The sequence below is a fragment of the Colius striatus genome, chromosome 1 (assembly GCF_028858725.1).
Source record: "Colius striatus isolate bColStr4 chromosome 1, bColStr4.1.hap1, whole genome shotgun sequence".
Lineage (NCBI taxonomy): Eukaryota > Metazoa > Chordata > Aves > Coliiformes > Coliidae > Colius > Colius striatus.
This window is the reverse complement of record NC_084759.1, coordinates 149,225,447-149,243,624: the sequence shown is the minus strand read 5'-3', so window position 1 is coordinate 149,243,624 and position 18,178 is coordinate 149,225,447. Positions and strand designations below refer to the sequence as shown.

General features: G+C 42.7%; 1 protein-coding gene across 1 annotated transcript in view; it reads left to right on the top strand.

The window, feature by feature from the left end:
• Positions 1–17,984, top strand: part of APPL2 (adaptor protein, phosphotyrosine interacting with PH domain and leucine zipper 2) — a 40,024-nt gene extending 22,040 nt beyond the window's left edge. Inside the window, exons 8-21 of the mRNA XM_062011518.1 lie at positions 580–726; positions 2,931–3,013; positions 8,661–8,819; positions 9,935–10,123; positions 10,434–10,476; positions 10,561–10,617; positions 10,732–10,820; positions 12,560–12,712; positions 12,818–12,870; positions 14,104–14,278; positions 14,947–14,983; positions 15,067–15,207; positions 15,909–15,956; positions 16,758–17,984. Of these exons, the coding sequence (XP_061867502.1) occupies positions 580–726; positions 2,931–3,013; positions 8,661–8,819; positions 9,935–10,123; positions 10,434–10,476; positions 10,561–10,617; positions 10,732–10,820; positions 12,560–12,712; positions 12,818–12,870; positions 14,104–14,278; positions 14,947–14,983; positions 15,067–15,207; positions 15,909–15,956; positions 16,758–16,883 (1,500 nt within the window). The 3' untranslated portion in view covers positions 16,884–17,984. The remainder of the gene's footprint in view (positions 1–579; positions 727–2,930; positions 3,014–8,660; positions 8,820–9,934; positions 10,124–10,433; positions 10,477–10,560; positions 10,618–10,731; positions 10,821–12,559; positions 12,713–12,817; positions 12,871–14,103; positions 14,279–14,946; positions 14,984–15,066; positions 15,208–15,908; positions 15,957–16,757) is intronic.
• Positions 17,985–18,178: the final 194 nt, after the last annotated feature.

The window sequence follows — 18,178 nt, the reverse complement described above, 5'->3', positions numbered from 1 at the left end:
TAGAAAGCATTCTGTTTTTTCATGTCTACCTTCCTGCTACATTTCTCTCTCTGCATTGTCATTCCACTTACGGCACCTGTAACTCTGCTGGTGGAATTGTTTTACTTTTCTTTGCCTGCCTAACCACTATTCCAAAATATATGCCTGTGTGACAAAAAGTGTGTGATTGGCTACGTCCTCAGAGCGTGTGGGTTCTTACAGGATGGCCTTTGAAAGGAAATGCACTAGAGAGCAGAATGTGATAGAACTTACTGTGAATGATTCCTCTCTCAATTCTGCTCTTGAAGGTTTGTGTTGTGATCTCAGATGCAAATAAATGTATCATGCTGAGATCAGAATTCTAGTTGTGGTAGTTAAATAGTTTATAGTCACGGGGGCTCCCCAAATGCTTAAGTATCTTGCCAGAGAAGGGCTTAAAATACTAGATTTTGGGTTTTGGTTTTTCTTCCTTAGTTTCTTATCCTTAATGTGGAGGATTTCTGTAATGAGAATTGTTTACTGATTATTTTCAAGTTACCTTTAAATATATCTGTATGTGCAGCAACACTTTATCAACCTCTTTATGCAATTTTTATTCAGCTTAAAGCAGAAGTGGCAAAAGAAGTGGCAAATGCAAGAAGAAAGCAGCACCTTTCATCTCTGCAATATTACTGTGCCCTGAATGCTCTGCAGTACAGGAAGAGAATGGCAATGATGGAACCTATGCTAGGGTATACACGAGGACAGGTATGGACAGTAAAGCCTCTGGATCCCTTAGATGTGTCCCTGGGAAATGTAAAACATTGTAGCTCTGGATATTTTCTGAGAACTTACAAATGATAGCAGAGGGGAGGGGAAACTTTTCTTCTCATTTGCCTAGATTTTAACAGCTGATTTTGTTTGTGGCAGATAGTTGAATGTTTAGATACACAGTAAAGACACCAATTAAAAAAATGAAATCCAATAGGCTTTTCTGCAACATCAGCCTGAGCTTAATTTTTTCACAACTAAGCTATCAGGGCAGCAGCATTTACTTCCACTGTTTACTCTGTCTGCACAAACTCGTATGTAGCAGTTCCCTTCCTGGCACATAATGTTCAGCATACTGATGAGGAGTGTGCATGATGGGGAACAGAGCGTGCACTGGAGAAATGGAAGGACAGAACAGTACAGTGGATTGAGCATAAGGCTGGCAAATCCTCTCACTAATCTTTATTCTGCCAGCAATTTGATCGAGCATTTCTGGAAAATGAGGCAGTAATACCAATAATCTGACTCTCCAGGATGGCAAGAGGATCAACAAAGTAGTATTTTCACGGCACTTGATTCTCATTACCACCCATTTGAAGGGTCTGTTGTGCTTTGACGTTGACGAAAGAGAGTGTTGGGAAAATGCGAATTGGGCTGTGAAAGCTGGATAAATGGATGCAGCACTCTCTTAGTGCAGTGTAGATCATCATCTCTGTTGTCCCATGTCTTTTGCAGATCATCTGCCCCATATAAAATAAGTAATAAAAGATCACATTGCTTCTCTGGTTTAGTTGTACTAAGAGAAGTAACTGCATTAGTTTCCTTTACTGGAAGGCAAACGCAACTTTCTTTCCCTGTGTTTTATCTGGCAAGGCTGCCATATCTCAGTGCTTTATGCAGGAAAGTCTTAGGTTGTCATGGGAATGACTGAGTAGCCAGAAGCCAGTTGTTATTGATGCCTGAATACAGTGAACTACCCTTCAGCTCAAGTATATATTTATTAATTAAACAAAACCCGTGTCCTATGTTTCACATTTTCAATGAATAAACAAGCCATAATGAATTTTTGGGAGAAGCAGTAACTAATACAGGCTTTATTTAATTGAAAACTGACATCAACACCCAAGCTAGGCATGTCAGTCCATGATCAGTGGAATTTAGAGCTCTCCTGAAGAGTCTTCTCTCCTAAAGTAGCCTTCTGAAATAGAATAGGTGAATCATTGAGTGTGCTTTCTCTCCTTTGTAAAGGGAGACTGTGGTCAATAACATAATTGCAGTAGAAATCTAAACAACAGAGAAGAGGAATCCCCACATCCCAAGGTTAGGGAAAAGGAGTGAAATCACAAGTAAAATTGGGTGAAATCACTAATAAATTGCTTAAGAGTTTGCTTTTGCATCACTTTCTGAAGTTGTTCACAGATTTTACTTTTTTAAAGCAGCAAATTAATTGCACACACTTGCTAGTCACGTCCACGTTTCACTCAGTTGCCTGTAGGTCCTAACAAAGACTTTGTGCCCCGCAGCAAGTAATCCAAGGTCAGGTCTATCCTGAGTGCTTTACTGCCTTAATGTGCCTGCTGAGCTGTACCAGCTAAGGGAATTCATCTTCTGTCACAAAACGTGCACTTTAGCCTTAGTAGCTTTTTTTAGCTCCTTCAGTAGAATCAAATCCATGGTAAATCTGTAGCTGATACTTCTGCTTGCCTTGGAGGCTTCTGCTAGCACAGCTGCAGTTCCTCACTTTCCTGACTGACTTTGTTGGAGCAGCTTAAACATTTCCAGGTTGGAACTGGTAGGCCAGGTTGGGCTACTAAATCTAGTGGATGACTTGCGTCTCATTCCTCATGATACGGGGGCATTGAACACAGTGACTTGTAACACCACTAGACCCACTTCTGCACAGTGATAGTATGGGAGAAGGCTACCTGTTCCCTGGTTTCAGTCATTTGGCAAGTTCGCTGGGAAGACACCTATCAGCAGGCAGCAGCTTATGTGTGTGTGTGAAAGGGTGGGAAGTTGCAAACATGAGAAACACCAAGGAGGACAGCTCAGCTGTTCTGACCATGTGTTTGATCACCAGATGTTTGATCAGCAATGGGATCACTGTGAACACAGTCCCCACAGCCTGTTACTTGTCTGTCAAAGCAGAGGTAACTTTCAATGTCTGAAATTGTTTGTTTTGTTTTGACTTTATTTTTCAGATCAACTTTTTTAAGAAAGGAGCAGAGATGTTTTCCAAACGAATGGACGGCTTTTTGTCATCAGTTTCAGACATGGTTCAAAGGTAATTTGGTCCTTTAGCTCTGTAACCTTCAGCACTCTACACAGAGTGCCTCTGTTTCTTTCTCACGAGAATCTTGCCATGCTTGCTTTGCATTGTCAGACATATTTTGTTAAAGCAGCAGCTGGAAAGGACATGTGTTTGTACGTGGGGAGGAAAATGCTGTCAGTACACCGTAGAGGGTGTTTTTACAGTACAGTCAGGAACTAGAAACAGTAAAGAGTTCACTTGATTTTTTACATCCCTGTGTCTCTTCCTGGACACAAAGCACAGAATCTGGGCTTGGAATGGGTTAACAGTGAATATAATCAAGCTAAAGTGCATTCTGGATTAAGGGTATTTATGCTTGCTGAGTCTTCTGTAACAATAGCCCATTAACCTCCCAAATAAAGATTTAAGGCCTTTCGTGTTTGACGCTGTAGCTACAAAAGGCAAACAAACCTCACCCTAGAGAACACATTCATTGAATCCAATAGACGCCGTATCAGTCCAGAGTTACACCTGCTTTGGCTAAGTCCTTACTTAATAAACAGCCCCACTTTTATACTCATAATTTTGCCACTGTTTTTCCTCTCTTCTCCCCCAACCCCCGCCCTGCTCTCCATAGTGAAGGTTGACATTTCGTTTATAATTAAGTCCTTGTAAATGTAAACTTTTAAATGTAAAAATATTAGAGAGTCCTTAATAATTTAGTTTTAAATCATCTGGAACACTAAACTGAGTCCTTCACTTTATTGCTTCATACCTTTCATGTTGAACTGTATCCAGATCATTACTTATTCAGGCTCTGGTGGCATTTTAAATAATGCATACTTGTTAATTTGAGAACAGTGTTATAAGTCATTTCCTTGCGTAGCAGATTCTTTCACCAAGTGATTCTTCCCTTCCTGTACCTCTATACTTAATTTGTGTGTCTTTTCACACTCCTTTCTGAAATAAATCCCTCCACATCCTACATAGCATTTGTACAGATTGAAGGGCAGGTTTTAAACTCCCTTGAAATTGTGCCCTTTAGTTAGTAAGGCCAGAACACCTCGCTTGTGTCTCCTAGAAACAGTGAGGATTCTGCCATTGGATCCTCACCATGGAATAAGCCCTTGTTTTCTAAAGTCTGATGGGTTTAAATTCTGGATAGTGCACAGCAGTAAATGGAAGTAAAAATAGGCTGCTCAGTTATTTTGCTGAGTCTGTTTTTTTGTGGTTTAAGTCTGTCACACAGCAAAACTTGAAATTACAACTCAAATGTAACTCGTAGAGGAGTGGTGATGTCTTTGGAAAAAAAACACAAAGAGAGGCTTGCAGAGTTCTGAATGACACTGAGCAGCTTAGCAAGTACTGACACAGGACAGGGTTTCGTGACAGCCACTGAAAACTGTGCTGCCCACTCCTTTCCTTCTTTAGTGCCAGGGATTGCGAGGCCTCAGTGAGTCAGATCTGGTTGCTAATGAAGCTAAAAGCTTTTCATTTGTCAGATCTGTTTTCTTGAAGCAACAAGCCAGTGAGTTAGAAAATTTCAGCAGCAGTTCTGCATCCGTTTCAGCTGTTGATGAAACTGAGTCTTCACATTTAAAAGTGTCTTCATTTTAACACTGACCCTTGATAAGTAACAGTGTAAAACCAGAGGTCAGATCATTAAAGTATTCTCAGTAACCAGTCTAATTGCCCCAAGTAGATATAACTTTAGAATTGTCAGCTGTTCTCTCCTTTCTACCTTGGAGATCAGAGAAATGTGACTCAGGAAGAAGAATCCATGCTCAGGAGCAGTGAAAAAGCCAGGGCAATTTTGTCAGAGCAGTCTGTGGTGCAACAAAAATGACTGATGGAAAGATTCATTGAAGTGACACTCTAGTAAAAACTGACAGCACTGTTCCATTTGATTTCAAAATGAAATTGAAATAGTTGCTATTCTGACACATAATGATGATGTTGAAAGGCACCAGCTTGCAAAATATGGGCTAATTTAATTCAGATCTGATGATATTACTCAGCCTTTTTAGCTCAGCCTCTCATGTGACTTGGCTAGGTGGCAAGATGCACACATCTGGTCTCAATTTGGAGGTGCTGTGGGAACTTAGGAAGTCTCAGCTTTCTAAAGATGCAGAAAAGCTGGAAATACTCTAACGTGAAACAGACTAACACCATGATGCAAAAGTGACTCTTCATCCGGCAGGCAAATACTGCTTAGTGATGACTGAAATGCAGCACTGTGTCTATAGATTACTTCAACAGTTAACAGGTTATCACAGACTTCTGCAAAAGACTGGGGAGAGGAGAGTGGGGGAAGAATCAGATGTCTTTGCCTTGTACTTTGCCACAGGCTTTCAGAGACAGGATAGTGGGTTCCATGGATCCCTGATCCTGCTGTGTACAGCCTGTGTTACGTGCTTAGGTTCTTCGAAAGGTTTAACCACTTGAGCAGGAAGTGGAGAGAAAATTGCTTATTGGATAGAATGACTTTCTAAGGTATGCAATCACAGGTATTCCCAGGTTCCCACCTCATGGGTTTTCCTAGTAGCCCAGATATAGTTAATAACGCCTCAGGTTTGGAAAAGTTAATAAAGAAATCAAATATTTGCCAGTAATCTTGCTGAAAGTTAAAGAACAGCGGCTGCAGGATGGGCCTGGAGAGGTCATCTAGTCCAGTCTCCTGCTGAGAGCAGGGTCAGTTTGAGCAGAGGGCTCCATATTGTGTCCAGGCAAATGCTGAGCATCTCACTCTGTCACACGTGGCACACACACAGTGCCTGGTTACAGCTTGTGTCTGCTGTCTCTCATCCTCTCACTGCACACCTCTGAGAAGGATGTAGCTCCATCTACTGTACACCCTCCCATCAGGCAGTTAATTCTTCCTTTAGCCATTATTTGATGAGGCTGAAAAGCAGTTCTCGCAGTTTCCTGTCATGTCACCTGTCCTGGCTCCTTAGCCATCTTGGTGGCTCTTCTTCTGGCTTTGTTTCTCTCATTCATGTGCTGGGGCACCAAAACGAGACACGGGACTCCTATTGGAGTCTCACAAGTGCCAAAAAGACAGGAAGGATTACTTGCTTTGACCCCCTGGCTGTAGTTTTGCTCATGCAGCGCAAGATGTGACTGTCATCTTCTTTCTATAAGGACTTGATCCTAGCTCACATTCAGCTTGTCCTTTAGGACTCCCAGATCCTTTGAAAGTTGTTTTCTATCCAGATGCCTCCTGTAGAGTTGCATGGGGTTATTCCATCCCAGGCAGGACTTTGCTGAACTTCCTGATCTGTCTGTCTCTTTCTGCATCATGCCCGGGGCTCTCTAAGCAGCATCCCCTCACTCTACTGTCTCTGTTAATCAGTTTTCCCAGTTTGGTGTCATCTGCTCCTATGGGTTGTCCAGCACTTATTAAAGACTGTAAACTTCTAAGCCTCAGTATTGACCCATGAGGAATATCACTAATAGCTGGGTGCCAGCTGAGCTTTGTCTTGCTGAGGACAATCTTCTGAGCTCAGAACTCCAGCCACATTTTCTGCCCATCTTGTAGCCGACTCCTGCAGTCTGTATTTCACCAGTTACACAGCCATAAGGATACTGTAGGAGACCAAATGAAAACTCTCACTTGAACTCAAGCGAAACAATGTCTGTCCACTGCTCTTCTGCCCACCAGGACTTAGAAAGCAATTGGGATGGTCAGGCACTGTTTGCCCTTGGCAAATGTGTGTCAGCTCTTCCCGGTTGCCTTCTTGTCATTTGCGTGTTTGGAAATGGCTGGAGAATTTACTCCAAAACTTTTTCCCAGGGACTGAGGTGTGGCTGACTGGCTTGTAGCTCCCCAGATTGTTCTTTTTCCCAGTCATTAGGAACTCCCTGACTGCAGGGAACTTTTGAAGATGATAGAGACCAGGCTTTCGGGGACATTAGCCAGCTCCCTCAGGACCTTAGTTCACAGACACGAAGCCAGACCTCAGGTTCACAGAAGGGCAGCATAAACAGATGGTCTAAAACCATTTTCTGCTTGCTTGTCCACAGATGCACCAAAGAGTGCTTGCAGCTGGCATGGAGATCTAAGCCCTTTTGTGGATAGTTTATCTAATAGGTTTGGGTTTCTTTTAATTACTGTATTAATTATGTCACATACTCAAAACATCAGGCTTGTAGTTGTTTTCTGGTGCTGCTGCCAGCTGCATCGATGTGTATCGATCCAGAAGAGTCTGCGAGGGAAGCACTGACTTACTAAGGCTGATGCAAACAAGGCAGGTTTTTTGGTCTGATGGACTGTCAAGTGGTGTGTGGGAACCTCTGAAAATTAAGTGGCTCCCAATGATTCTCAGACAGTAGAGGTGGGAGGGGGAAAAAAAAGGTATTTCACTGGCATACTGTGAGAACTCTGACCTCTCTGTTTGCTTATTCCAGTGAGATGGCTGCTTTTTTTCCCCCCTTCATACCAAATGTGTCTTACAGCAGGGTTACGAATACAAAGTCAGCACTGCAGTGTGTATCTGTATGGTGCTTCTGCAATGAATTATCACTTACTCTGAGAGTTAAACTTTTCACTCAGATACCTCTTCACAGTTACCCCTTTCAGCAAACTGGATTGTTACAGATGATATATTCAAAAAGAGCTCGATTTTGCCAGCCTGCACCAAGGATGTTTGCTGAATTGCACCCAAGTGAAGGGCAGTGTTGCAAACCAAAAATGAAGCTGAAACGAGACTTGAGCTGTAGGTTTTATTGATGTGTTGTTCTGAGTTCATGCAAAACTCAGTGTTGAAAATCCATGACCAGTTGGTAGATGGTCTTATGGCAGGGATTCCTACGTATTGCACAGTTGCAGGAAGCAGGCAAAGTTCTGTGAAAGCCAAGAGATACTGTAGTGAAGCCTACCCTGAACTCTGCTGCAGTATTCAGGCAATATCTGCAGGTGTTCAGCAGTGCAAATTCTTAAAAGCATTGTTTTTAAACTGTCTGAAAAAAAAACAAACTGGGAGGCATTCCTGTGTGACCTGATCTAGGTGGACCTGCTTTAGCAGGGGGGTTGGACTGGATGATCTCTAAAGGTCCCTCCCAACTCCTACCATTCTGGGATTCTATGAAACTTAACTCTTCACACCCAACACTTCAGCGTTTATCCTGTACTCATCACAACCTTGTAATTCTGGTCATTACTTCTCTGTGTTTGGCTAAAGAAGATACTTGTGTTTAGTACAAATTGCAAAAAGGAAAGCATAGCTACTGTGTGAAGCATATTGAGAGTTACATCTTCAAGCTGAGCTTTCAAAAGAAAAAGCAAAGGGAAATCCTGGCTGTGCCAGGCCAGCCTGGTGGCCAGCCTGCCAAAGACAGATCTATTTTCCTTAAACCATTGTTAATGCCTTCAGAGCAAATGCATCTTGTCTCTTTAGGCTCAGGCGACGGTTTCTGGGAGTAGTTTCTTGTTGTACACCTATTCCTTCCATTCTTTTCTAACTGCACTCATTTATGTAGTCCTTACAGAAAGCCTCCAACGTGACTTACATTACGTTTCCTATAAAGCCTTATTCTAGAAAGAAACCTTTGTCTTTTCACTACTCTCCAGTATAATCATAACTGGTATATTTGTTCATTTTGGCTTACTGATATTAACTGTGTCCTGCTATAAAGTGACTAATGATGACTTTGGGTTTCTATTTGTATGTTTCTTTTACAGCATACAGGGAGAGATGGACGTTGAAGCTGAAAAAATGAGGGTATCTCAGCAGGACTTAATTGCAGTTAATGAAGCAGTTTATACCCCAGATTCAGATGTAACCTCACCCGCTATCAATAGAAATCTGATCCAGAAGGCTGGCTACCTTAATCTTAGAAAGTAAGAAGACTGTTGTAACCTTCTGGTTTGTCAGTTGCTGACTAGTTGCCACTTTTTTTGTTTTAATCTTTTTAGGTTGTATAGACTCCTCAGCTAATGGTGTTTGAGGCTCCTTAGTCATTGTAGTAGCTGTACTCTTTGACTCCTATATCTGTTATCTATGTAAATGACTTTTAGAAGCTTAAACCAAATCAGAGGCATTTGAAACTGTTCTTCTGAAAACAGAAGTTTACTTCTGGTTGAATTCATCAGATACAGGGATGATTTCCTGCATTCAAGTGACTAAATATTAGAAACTGATGGGCAATCTGTGTTCACATTGTTTCTAGTTCTTAAGGCTAATGAAAACACAGTGTTTTAAAAAAACAACAGCTATATTTTGCAGTTAATACATGTTTTCGTAAGTGATCTCTCCTTCACATGAATAAAAGCTTTGTGGACAATGCAAGTGTGTAACTTGGAACATACACCATACGTGGAGTTACCTGTGCAAAATGTCCAAATAAAGTCTTCCATCAGCTTCCCCAGGAGCTGTGTGTATTGGTGACCTGCAGTAACCCTGTTTATGTGATTGATTTATTATCAGTTTATTTCTATTTGACTGCTAATTGGGGTTTTTTGTTTTGTGAGTGGACATTTATTCATTTCTCATAGCATTCTAAGAGCTGAATTGCAATATAGTAGGACTCAGCGAGGGAGAAGATAGACTCTGAGGTACAGCTTTCAGAAGATGCTTTTTTTTAATGCTGGTTCTTTGTGTTGAAATTGCTGATGCTGCTCTTCAGCTTGAGAACACCTTTTTTTTTAATCCAGCTTAACAGCATTTCATGTCAGTTTCTCAATGCCAAGAATTCTTTTACTCCATAACCAGGAGATACTGCAGAGAAAGTTTTTAACTTGGGATGTTTGGATTTAGTTTTATTCTTCAGCTTTCATTAAGGATTAGCCTCAGCTAGGTGTAGGTGCTGCTTTTACTTCTTAACAGAGACTCATCCTAAAATACCAGGTGGAACATAAAGTTCAGATGAGCATGAGGGGATATGTGTGCAGTTTCATCTGTGTTTGGAGTCATTTCTAAATAGTGATGAATCTTTGTCACTGCATCTTCTCTTTAGTAAAACAGGTCTGGTGACTACCACTTGGGAAAGGCTGTATTTCTTCACCCAAGGTGGCAACTTGATGTGTCAGCCGAGGGGAGCGGTAGCTGGAGGATTGATTCAGGACCTGGACAACTGCTCTGTCATGGCTGTGGACTGCGAGGACAGAAGATACTGCTTTCAGATCACTACTCCTACAGGCAAAGCGTATGAGACGCCTTTTATTTCAGCACAGCCAGTCACACCTACCCTTTCAGATGCTCTTTTATGTAAAACATGCTTGCCGGAGTAGTAAGCCTTTTCAGAAGGGTGTTTCCAAATTAAAAGCATGTTCTTTCCCATCCTCCCCCACAACTGCCTGAACAGCACATGCAGCCTCCTTTAGCTGCAGCTTGCTAGTGATTTTTGTTCCTGTGGTGGTTAGTAGATACAAAGCTTGGTGATGTTGTTGTAATACCTGGAGTCAAAGAGTCCTAGTGTCCACTGTTAGCACTGATATGCTGTGTTTATATTTTAGGGGTATAACCCTTCAAGCAGAGAGCAAGAAAGAATATGAGGAGGTAAAAATGTTTTTCTTAAGGTTGTTGTTCATGTACAGAAGGGAGTTCAACTGCAGAGTTCAGTTTCTTTTTTTTCCCTTCCAGTGGATATGTGCCATCAACAACATCTCCAGACAGATCTATCTCACTGACAATCCAGAGGTGGGAGCCTCTTTCCATCTTTCAGTCTGTTCCTTCCAACTCGCTTTCTCATTGTTCTTTCCACGGCAATGTGAAGTCTGGGTGTAAAAGAGCTTCTCTGCCTTGTTTTCCTAGGCAGCTGCAATCAAGTTAAATCAGACAGCCCTACAAGCAGTGACTCCCATTACCACCTTTGGGAAAAAACATGATGTTCACCACCCCAGGTAACATTCTTACTTGCACATGCTAGAGACTATGTGCTTGATAACATTCTTTCTACAGGGCAACAGTGATTAGCGAGGACAAAGCCCTCTCTAGACCCTGGCTCTACAAGTCTGTGTGTTCCAGCAGACTCCTCAGATTCTGATGTTTCCTGCTGAAAACTGTAAGACATGCCAAATGTTGAGGGTAATGCTTTGAAGCTCCTTGCACTTGCCATTGGGATTTTGCAGTTTCTTCAGAAGCAAACATGGTGCTTTACTTGTAAGTGCTTTGCTGTAAAGGAATGACTTGTAATGTGGGGGATACAACAGAGTCCCCAGTATTCACTGAAGTAAGTATATTCTTGGCCATTACCTGAAGCAGTTCCTGTCAGTTTGTCACAGGAATATGCCTGACACTGCTATCAGAATAATTTACTGTCATTCTCTTGTGCTCATTCAGGTCAATCAGTAAGGCTTCCTTCCTTCAGAAATTATTACTAATGCTCTAGGATATGTTTAGGTTGAAACCAGATATTTGATGTATTGTTTCTTCATGTCCACATGATCCTAACATCTCGCTCAGGGGGAATTCATCAGACTTCATCATCAGAGTTAGCATTCAAGCCCAGTGCTAGACCAAAATCCAGCTTTCATAAGGAGTGTGAGAAATAAAATAGGGCAAGTTTGAGTCACACTGACTTGAACACAAAGAGAGTTTTGTCAGAAAATTGTAAATCCTTACTCAGATACTTACTTCTAGAAATTCAAATCTTTTCCAGCTCTTGTGCCTCTCAGGGCAGTGCCTTTATTATGATTTCTGATTCCCTTTATTATGATTTCTGATTCCCTTTACTATGATTGCTTACAGATTCCAAAGATTCCCTGCAGCCCTGGGGAAATCCAGTCAAATTTCTTCCTCATTTTATTCACAGTGCAGCTGTTTCACTTTGATTACAGATTTATAAATACAAGAGTATTACCATCTGTTTCACTGGGCAAAGAGAATGGCTATTTCATTGCCAATGAATCTCCCAGGTCACTTTTACATCTGTGTATTATACAAACAGAAAACTCTCTAGGAGGATGCTGCTAGTAAACCATATGTACAACTTCTGTAGCTATAGGGAACTGAGCAGTTCACTCTCTTTGAGAATAGGTGCAAGAAGAAATCTGATGTGATGTGTAACAATTCTCCACAACTGTTGCATCAAAGGAGACTGTGGCCACCTTAGTGCTTCAGGAGATGCCAGGATTACCAGTCCACATCTCTGCTGCTTGTGCTGGTAACACAGCTGTAAATATGGTTGCTGGAGGGCAGGGAGGCAAACAGCAACCTACTGCTGAAAATCAGTCAGCCAGCACTCAGGAGGTGGTCTGCACTCAGGTTTAATGCATCACCATTGACTTTTTTTCCTAAATAACTTTAGGTACAAAAAAAAAAGAGACAGATTAATTTGTTATAGTAATAGGGACATGGGAAAATACTCTTCTTTACGTTGAGAAATGTTGCATGTGGTTTATGTCTTACAAATAAGCGGGTTTGAACTACCACCACGTGCTCTTATGGTTATAAATTTATGAAGTTTATTAAATCTTAGATTTCTGTTTATACATATTTATGTTTGTATATACATAGGGGTAGGTGGTGGTGGTGGTTCAAACCCGCTTTGGATTTAATCCAATCTCCCTTCCAAAGCAAAACAAAGGGAAGGCATCACTGATGGCTTGAAATATTCTTTTTTTTTGCATTTTCACTTCAGCCAGAATGTGAAGAATATGGAAAATGATAAAATAATTCCCAATGAATCAGCTGCTATTCAGGACTCCACACAACTCATCGCTCCTGGAACACCGATTCAATTTGATATCGTGCTGCCTGCCATGGAGTTCCTGGACCAGAACAGAGGTGGCAGGTATGGCCAGAGATGGGTGATTTCAGGGGAGAAAATGAGGTACTGCAGCATGTGTGTGGCGTGACCAGAATCTGTAACTGGAGGGGTTTATTTTTTATTTCACAGGCGTGCAAACCCATTTGGGGAATCTGAAGACAGCAGCAAAGATGAGGAAGAAGGTCAGTGCTTCGGTTTTTTTCCCCACAAAATTAGTTAGGATTTTAGGCCTAATTCAGCATCAGCTATCCAGTGTCTCTTAATGAAAACACCTGACACCAGAGCAGCAGTAACAGATCCATAGTACAGTGGAAGGCAGTTACCTTTCAGAAGCCAGTCTTTTAAACATAATTGCCTGGGAAAACAAATACCTTTTTCCGTGACAGTCCAAGCCGTATTGCTGATCAGGTTGATCTCAAATGTTTCAAGGCAAAATGATTTGGTTTGTTTGGGTTTTGTCTTTCATCCTTCTTAAAAAAAGAGCTGCTGACTTCTTTAAGACTAGGACTCTATTACAAATCTCAAGTTTGAGGCTGCTTGGTAGCTATTTTTTACCCATCAGTACTCTAAAATGTACATTCGAAAGCTCCCAGTGGCCAAGCACACAGCAGTTAGCAGCAGCAGTGTGTCTGTATCAGCAAAGGGAGAGTTTCTTACTGCTACCCCCTCTCCCTCTTGTGCCAGTAAAAGTCAGCAGTTCCGGCCTGCCTCTGCCAGCACACACAGGGCTCAGACCCTGCCTGACTTCCTCTTCCTCTGTGCCAGTTACAGCCCCTATCTGAGACCCACAGTCAGGAAGCTGCTCACAGACCCAAAGGAGAACCTAATGATTTGAACAGTCACTTCACAGAATCACAGAATCATTTAGGTTGGAAGAGACCTTTAAGATCAAGTCCAACAGTTAACCCAGCTACGTGCCACATCCACACGTCTTTTAAATACCTCCAGGGATGGTGACTCCACCACTTCCCTGGGCAGCCTGTGCCACTGTTTTGACAACTCCTTCAGTGAAAAAAAAAAGCTTTCTTAATATCCATTCTCAACCTCCCGTGACACAACTTGTGCACAGTCACAAATCTAATGAGATTTCTGTGCACAGGTCGTGGGTGCTTGATAACAAGACAGGCACGTGGATGTCACTGGCTAATCAAACAAAGCATAAAGGAGCAGTTCCACCTTTCAAGCAACTTGGATATTTTTCTTCCTTCCCTATTTGCTGCCAGTTGAAGCACTGTTTAAAACTGGGCCAGAGCCCTGCCTCGCTCATGGCAGGAAGCCACTGCTCAGCACTCACCACCCCCAGGGTTTACTGTTACCAGTGAAATTCAGTATTTCCTTTCATGTTGCAAACTTCAGCTGCTGGAAAACTGCAGCAGCATGGTGAAGGAAAAATGCCAAGACCTTTTGTCTTGCAGATTCCCTCCTGCAGCAGATGTTTGTAGTTCGGTTCCTGGGCTCCATGGCCGTGAGGTCAGATGAGACGAGTGAGGTGATTTATGAAGCTATGAGACAGGTGTTGGCTGCTCGTGCCATTCACAACATATTCCGTATGACCGAATCCCACCTCATGGTCACCAGCAAGAACCTGAGGTACTGTGAAACCTCCAGTTTGGCAACATTCTGTTCTCTTCACGCAGTCTGTCATGCTGTAAGTTTTTTGGGGGTTGTCAAGAAATACAGCCTTTGAGGGAGCAAGGTCCAAGACTTAGTAAAAGACCCCTCTTTTCTTACTCCATATTATCTAGAAATCATCCTGACATAGCTGTTAGAAGATCCTCCCAACACTTAGGGGATGCAGCAGGGCTCTAAGGCCCCGTGAAGATACAGAAAAAAGATTTTCCAAGAATGCATTGAAAGATTCTCTTTCCTTAGACGTGGCAACAGCAAGAGAGCCACAACTATGCTCTTGACAGTGTTGGCACTGTTGAACGTCCTGATGCAAGATGTTCGCTTGAGCTGGAGTGCGTTGGGGTGCCTGAGCACGTTTCTGTGGTAGCCCAGCCCCTCGGGATGCTTGCCACAGTAATGATGCTGGAAGCCACCATGACCTGTGTGTGTCCAGCAGCTGAGAGAGAGTCAGGGTCTGGAGTTGAACTTTGCCATCGGCCAACTTGAAATCACAGATAAAGCATTTTCTTCTGTGCATACGTTTCCTTATCTGTAAGACTGCTCTAGCACTTCCCTTACTGTTATAAAGCATCTTGAAATTGCTTATAACCACTCTAATTTACCTTTTTTCCCCTTACCTGTAATTGCAGGTTGATAGATCCTCAAACCCAAGTCACCCGAATAAGTGTAAGTAACTGTTGTGTTTTAAACCTGTGAATACCGTGTCCCATGAACTTTAAAAAAATGATTTCTTCGTTATACTTTCCCAGTTTGAACTCCCCACCGTGACCCAGTTTGCTGCTCATCAGGAGAACAGGCGCCTGATTGGCTTTGTGGTCCACCTCAGTGAGGCTCTGGGAGAAGAATCCATGAGTGCTTACGTTTTTGAGAGCAACACCGAAGGGGAAAAGGTTTGCAGAACATTTAGTAAAATACTGTCTTTAGAAAACAGGTTTTGGGCTTCTTGGCTTACACACCTGGGAAATAGCGTGACACAAGCAAGAGAATGTGAATTTCTTGCTAAGGAAACATACTGCAACATGGAAGCCTTTGGCTTCTGTCAAAAAGGACCCACTGTTATGGTTCATGCAGCAGGGTGTGTAACAAGGAGGGGAGGAGGGGGTTGGCAATAGCACCCCCAGGAGCCAGGAGAAGGCGTGTGTGCCTGGCTCCAGCGCTCCTAAAAACAAGCATCAGATCCATCAAGCCACCTCTACCTGTCAGGGCTTCCCCAGCCAGGGCAAGCGTGCCTGACCACCCCCAGGCATGTGCTGGGGCTGAGAGCAGGCTACTAGAATTAAGGAATGGGCTGGAGAATTGGTTTTTTTAAACAGTAGTGCTCTTCCACGGACTGGAAAAGAGCTCCCAGGCTTGGAAACAAGTCTGATGAATAAAACTGAATCAGGGGCAAAGATTTGCAACCTCAGTGAGTTTTGAAGCAGAACCTAAGAGAGTTTTATGTTAGTGTAGTTACCATAGTGAATTGGTATTGCACCTCTGCTTTTAGACCTGCACTTAGGTCTAAGTTTGCCCTGACACTTCTGTGTGTTCCAATTAAGCTGAACAAATCAACTAAACCAAACCTGAACTTCACATACATTTCTCTTTTTAGATTTGCTATGCCATCAGCTTGGGAAAAGAAATCATTGAGGCAGAGAAGGTAAGTTTGTTTCATTCCCCCTCTCTGTGCTGTGATATATCCCATTCTGCCTTTGATTACACTGTCCAGGTTTCTCTGGTGTGCCTGAGAAAAAAAAAACCTGCCATTCCTCCTAATGGCAAAGCATTGCAGACGTTATTTGCCACACCTGGGGTAGTCTCTGCAAAACTAATCTCAGTTTGACTGTGCAGTAGCTTGATTTGAGATAAAATTCCCTACCCTGAATCCAGTTCAGAACAGTACAAATCCACTTGTTTGTGTCTGAAAAGAAGCTGTGAACAAAGTTTTCCAACAAACACTCCACCCCAGCTCTTTGGGATGAAGTGTAAGTCACACACAGTGCCATTGTGCTTTTGGAAACTCACATTCCTCACTCCCTTTCGAGGGGTGGACAAATTACTTAGAGACAAATTTATCTACAAGGAGCTATTATAAAGATATTAATGCAGTAGCATCACATTCACTGTATGTTTTTGCTGGTAAGACTTCAGAATGAGCTATTAGTTGCAGGCAATCAGCACAGGTATAATAAATGATCTGTTTAGACAGTAACTCCATCAATGCCAGCTAAAAAGAGCAAAATAAAAGCTCAAAATTAGTGACTTTTTTGTTTTCTTAAATCCCCAAGGGGTGGTCTTACTGAACCAAAAGGGATTATTTGTTTCAAACTTTTCCTTTCTTGTTTTAATGACAACCTAAAAAAAACCCCACAGTTGCAGAACCTTAACAAGAAGTGGGAGCGGGGTGCGTGCTCCTCACGGCGTGCTGGCAGCCTCCTCACCTCCCTTTGGTTTTCTTCAGGACCCAGAGGCATTAGCTCAGCTAATGAAGTCTGTGCCCTTAACAAACGATGGGAAGTTCCTGCTTCTGAACGATCAGTCTGAAGAGGACGGAGCCCTGCACGAAGGGGAGGAGTCAGAAGCATAAAATCTTGTCCTTCCCTGCAGCCGCTGGGGGAGCAGGAGGCGCGTTGTGGGAAGCTCTGGTTTTCAGTCATCAGCGCACACGAGAGGCAGCTCCCGTCCTGCTGCTCCAGGGAGCCGTGCCTCTCTCCACGGCATTGGCCTCTGGATTTACAGCTGCTTGCCAGCAGGACTTGGCCTTTGAGAAGTTGTGCATGTGTGACTGTGTCGTGCAGAGGCAGGGTGGAGAAGCTGACAGTCTTAGGGAAGGTTTTGGCATTAGCCCCTTGCTGCTGGGAATTGTGACAGCACAGCTCTCAGCCACGAAGGGTTAATGCCATCTCTTCAGACCTGCACGACCAGCAGCCTGCAATTCCAGGGCACTGAGGGTAAGCTGTCAGCTTCTTTAGCAGAGGTCAGGCCTCAAATTTCCCACCCTAGGCGATGTTCATAGTTTGCATGATGATGTGCATCTGAATGAAGGTTAAAAATGCACTATTTACTTTATTCTCAGATGAAGTTCTTTGTAGCCTAGTTTCAGCATAACGAGCTCTGCCTTTTGTGCTAGCCTCTTTACAAAAACAATTTGTTAAACACTAAAGTTTTCCTATTAATATAATCTATTTTTATATTGCATCTAGAATAAGCTTCCAAAACAAGTGCCTACTCTCACCTTCCCGGGGCCTGCACTCACACGTGGCCGCTCCGTCACGGGCATCCTGTACCTCCTGGATTCATTATTCTACATAAGCCTGACACCCCAGCAGCAGACCCAGTCAGTGAAGGGGGTGTGGTTAGCTGTCTTCAAAGTTCAGTTGCCAGAGATGATAAGTGTAGGACAATTAAGTACTTTTATAATAAGAATTCTTTGTATTTTTAACATTGTGGTGAGCTGCGAGAGGTGAGTTGAGCAGCAAGCTTGGGTTGGAAGAAACCTGAGCAAGGAAATGCAAGAGAGTAAGTCTACAGTGTATTGATTAGTCTCATTCTACCTTCCCAACATGAGACATTAGAGGTATTTGGCTAAGAAGCTTAGATTTTCACTACCCCCCCTTCCCTTTTAACCTGAAAACGTGAGAAGCTGTACTTTGCAAGAGCAAACAAAAATAAACAACCTAAACAGTTACTGGGGGGAGGTGTGTGTCATGTGTGCTCTTAAATTTAGAACCACAGAATCAGCTGGAAGAGACCTTTAGGATTGAGTCCAGGCTTTGTCCCAGCCCTAACAACCACTGGACCGTTTCCTGAGTGCAACATCCAGAAGTTTTTATTAAGGTACCTGCAACAAATGGCTGAAATTCCTCAGACTTAATTGAACTT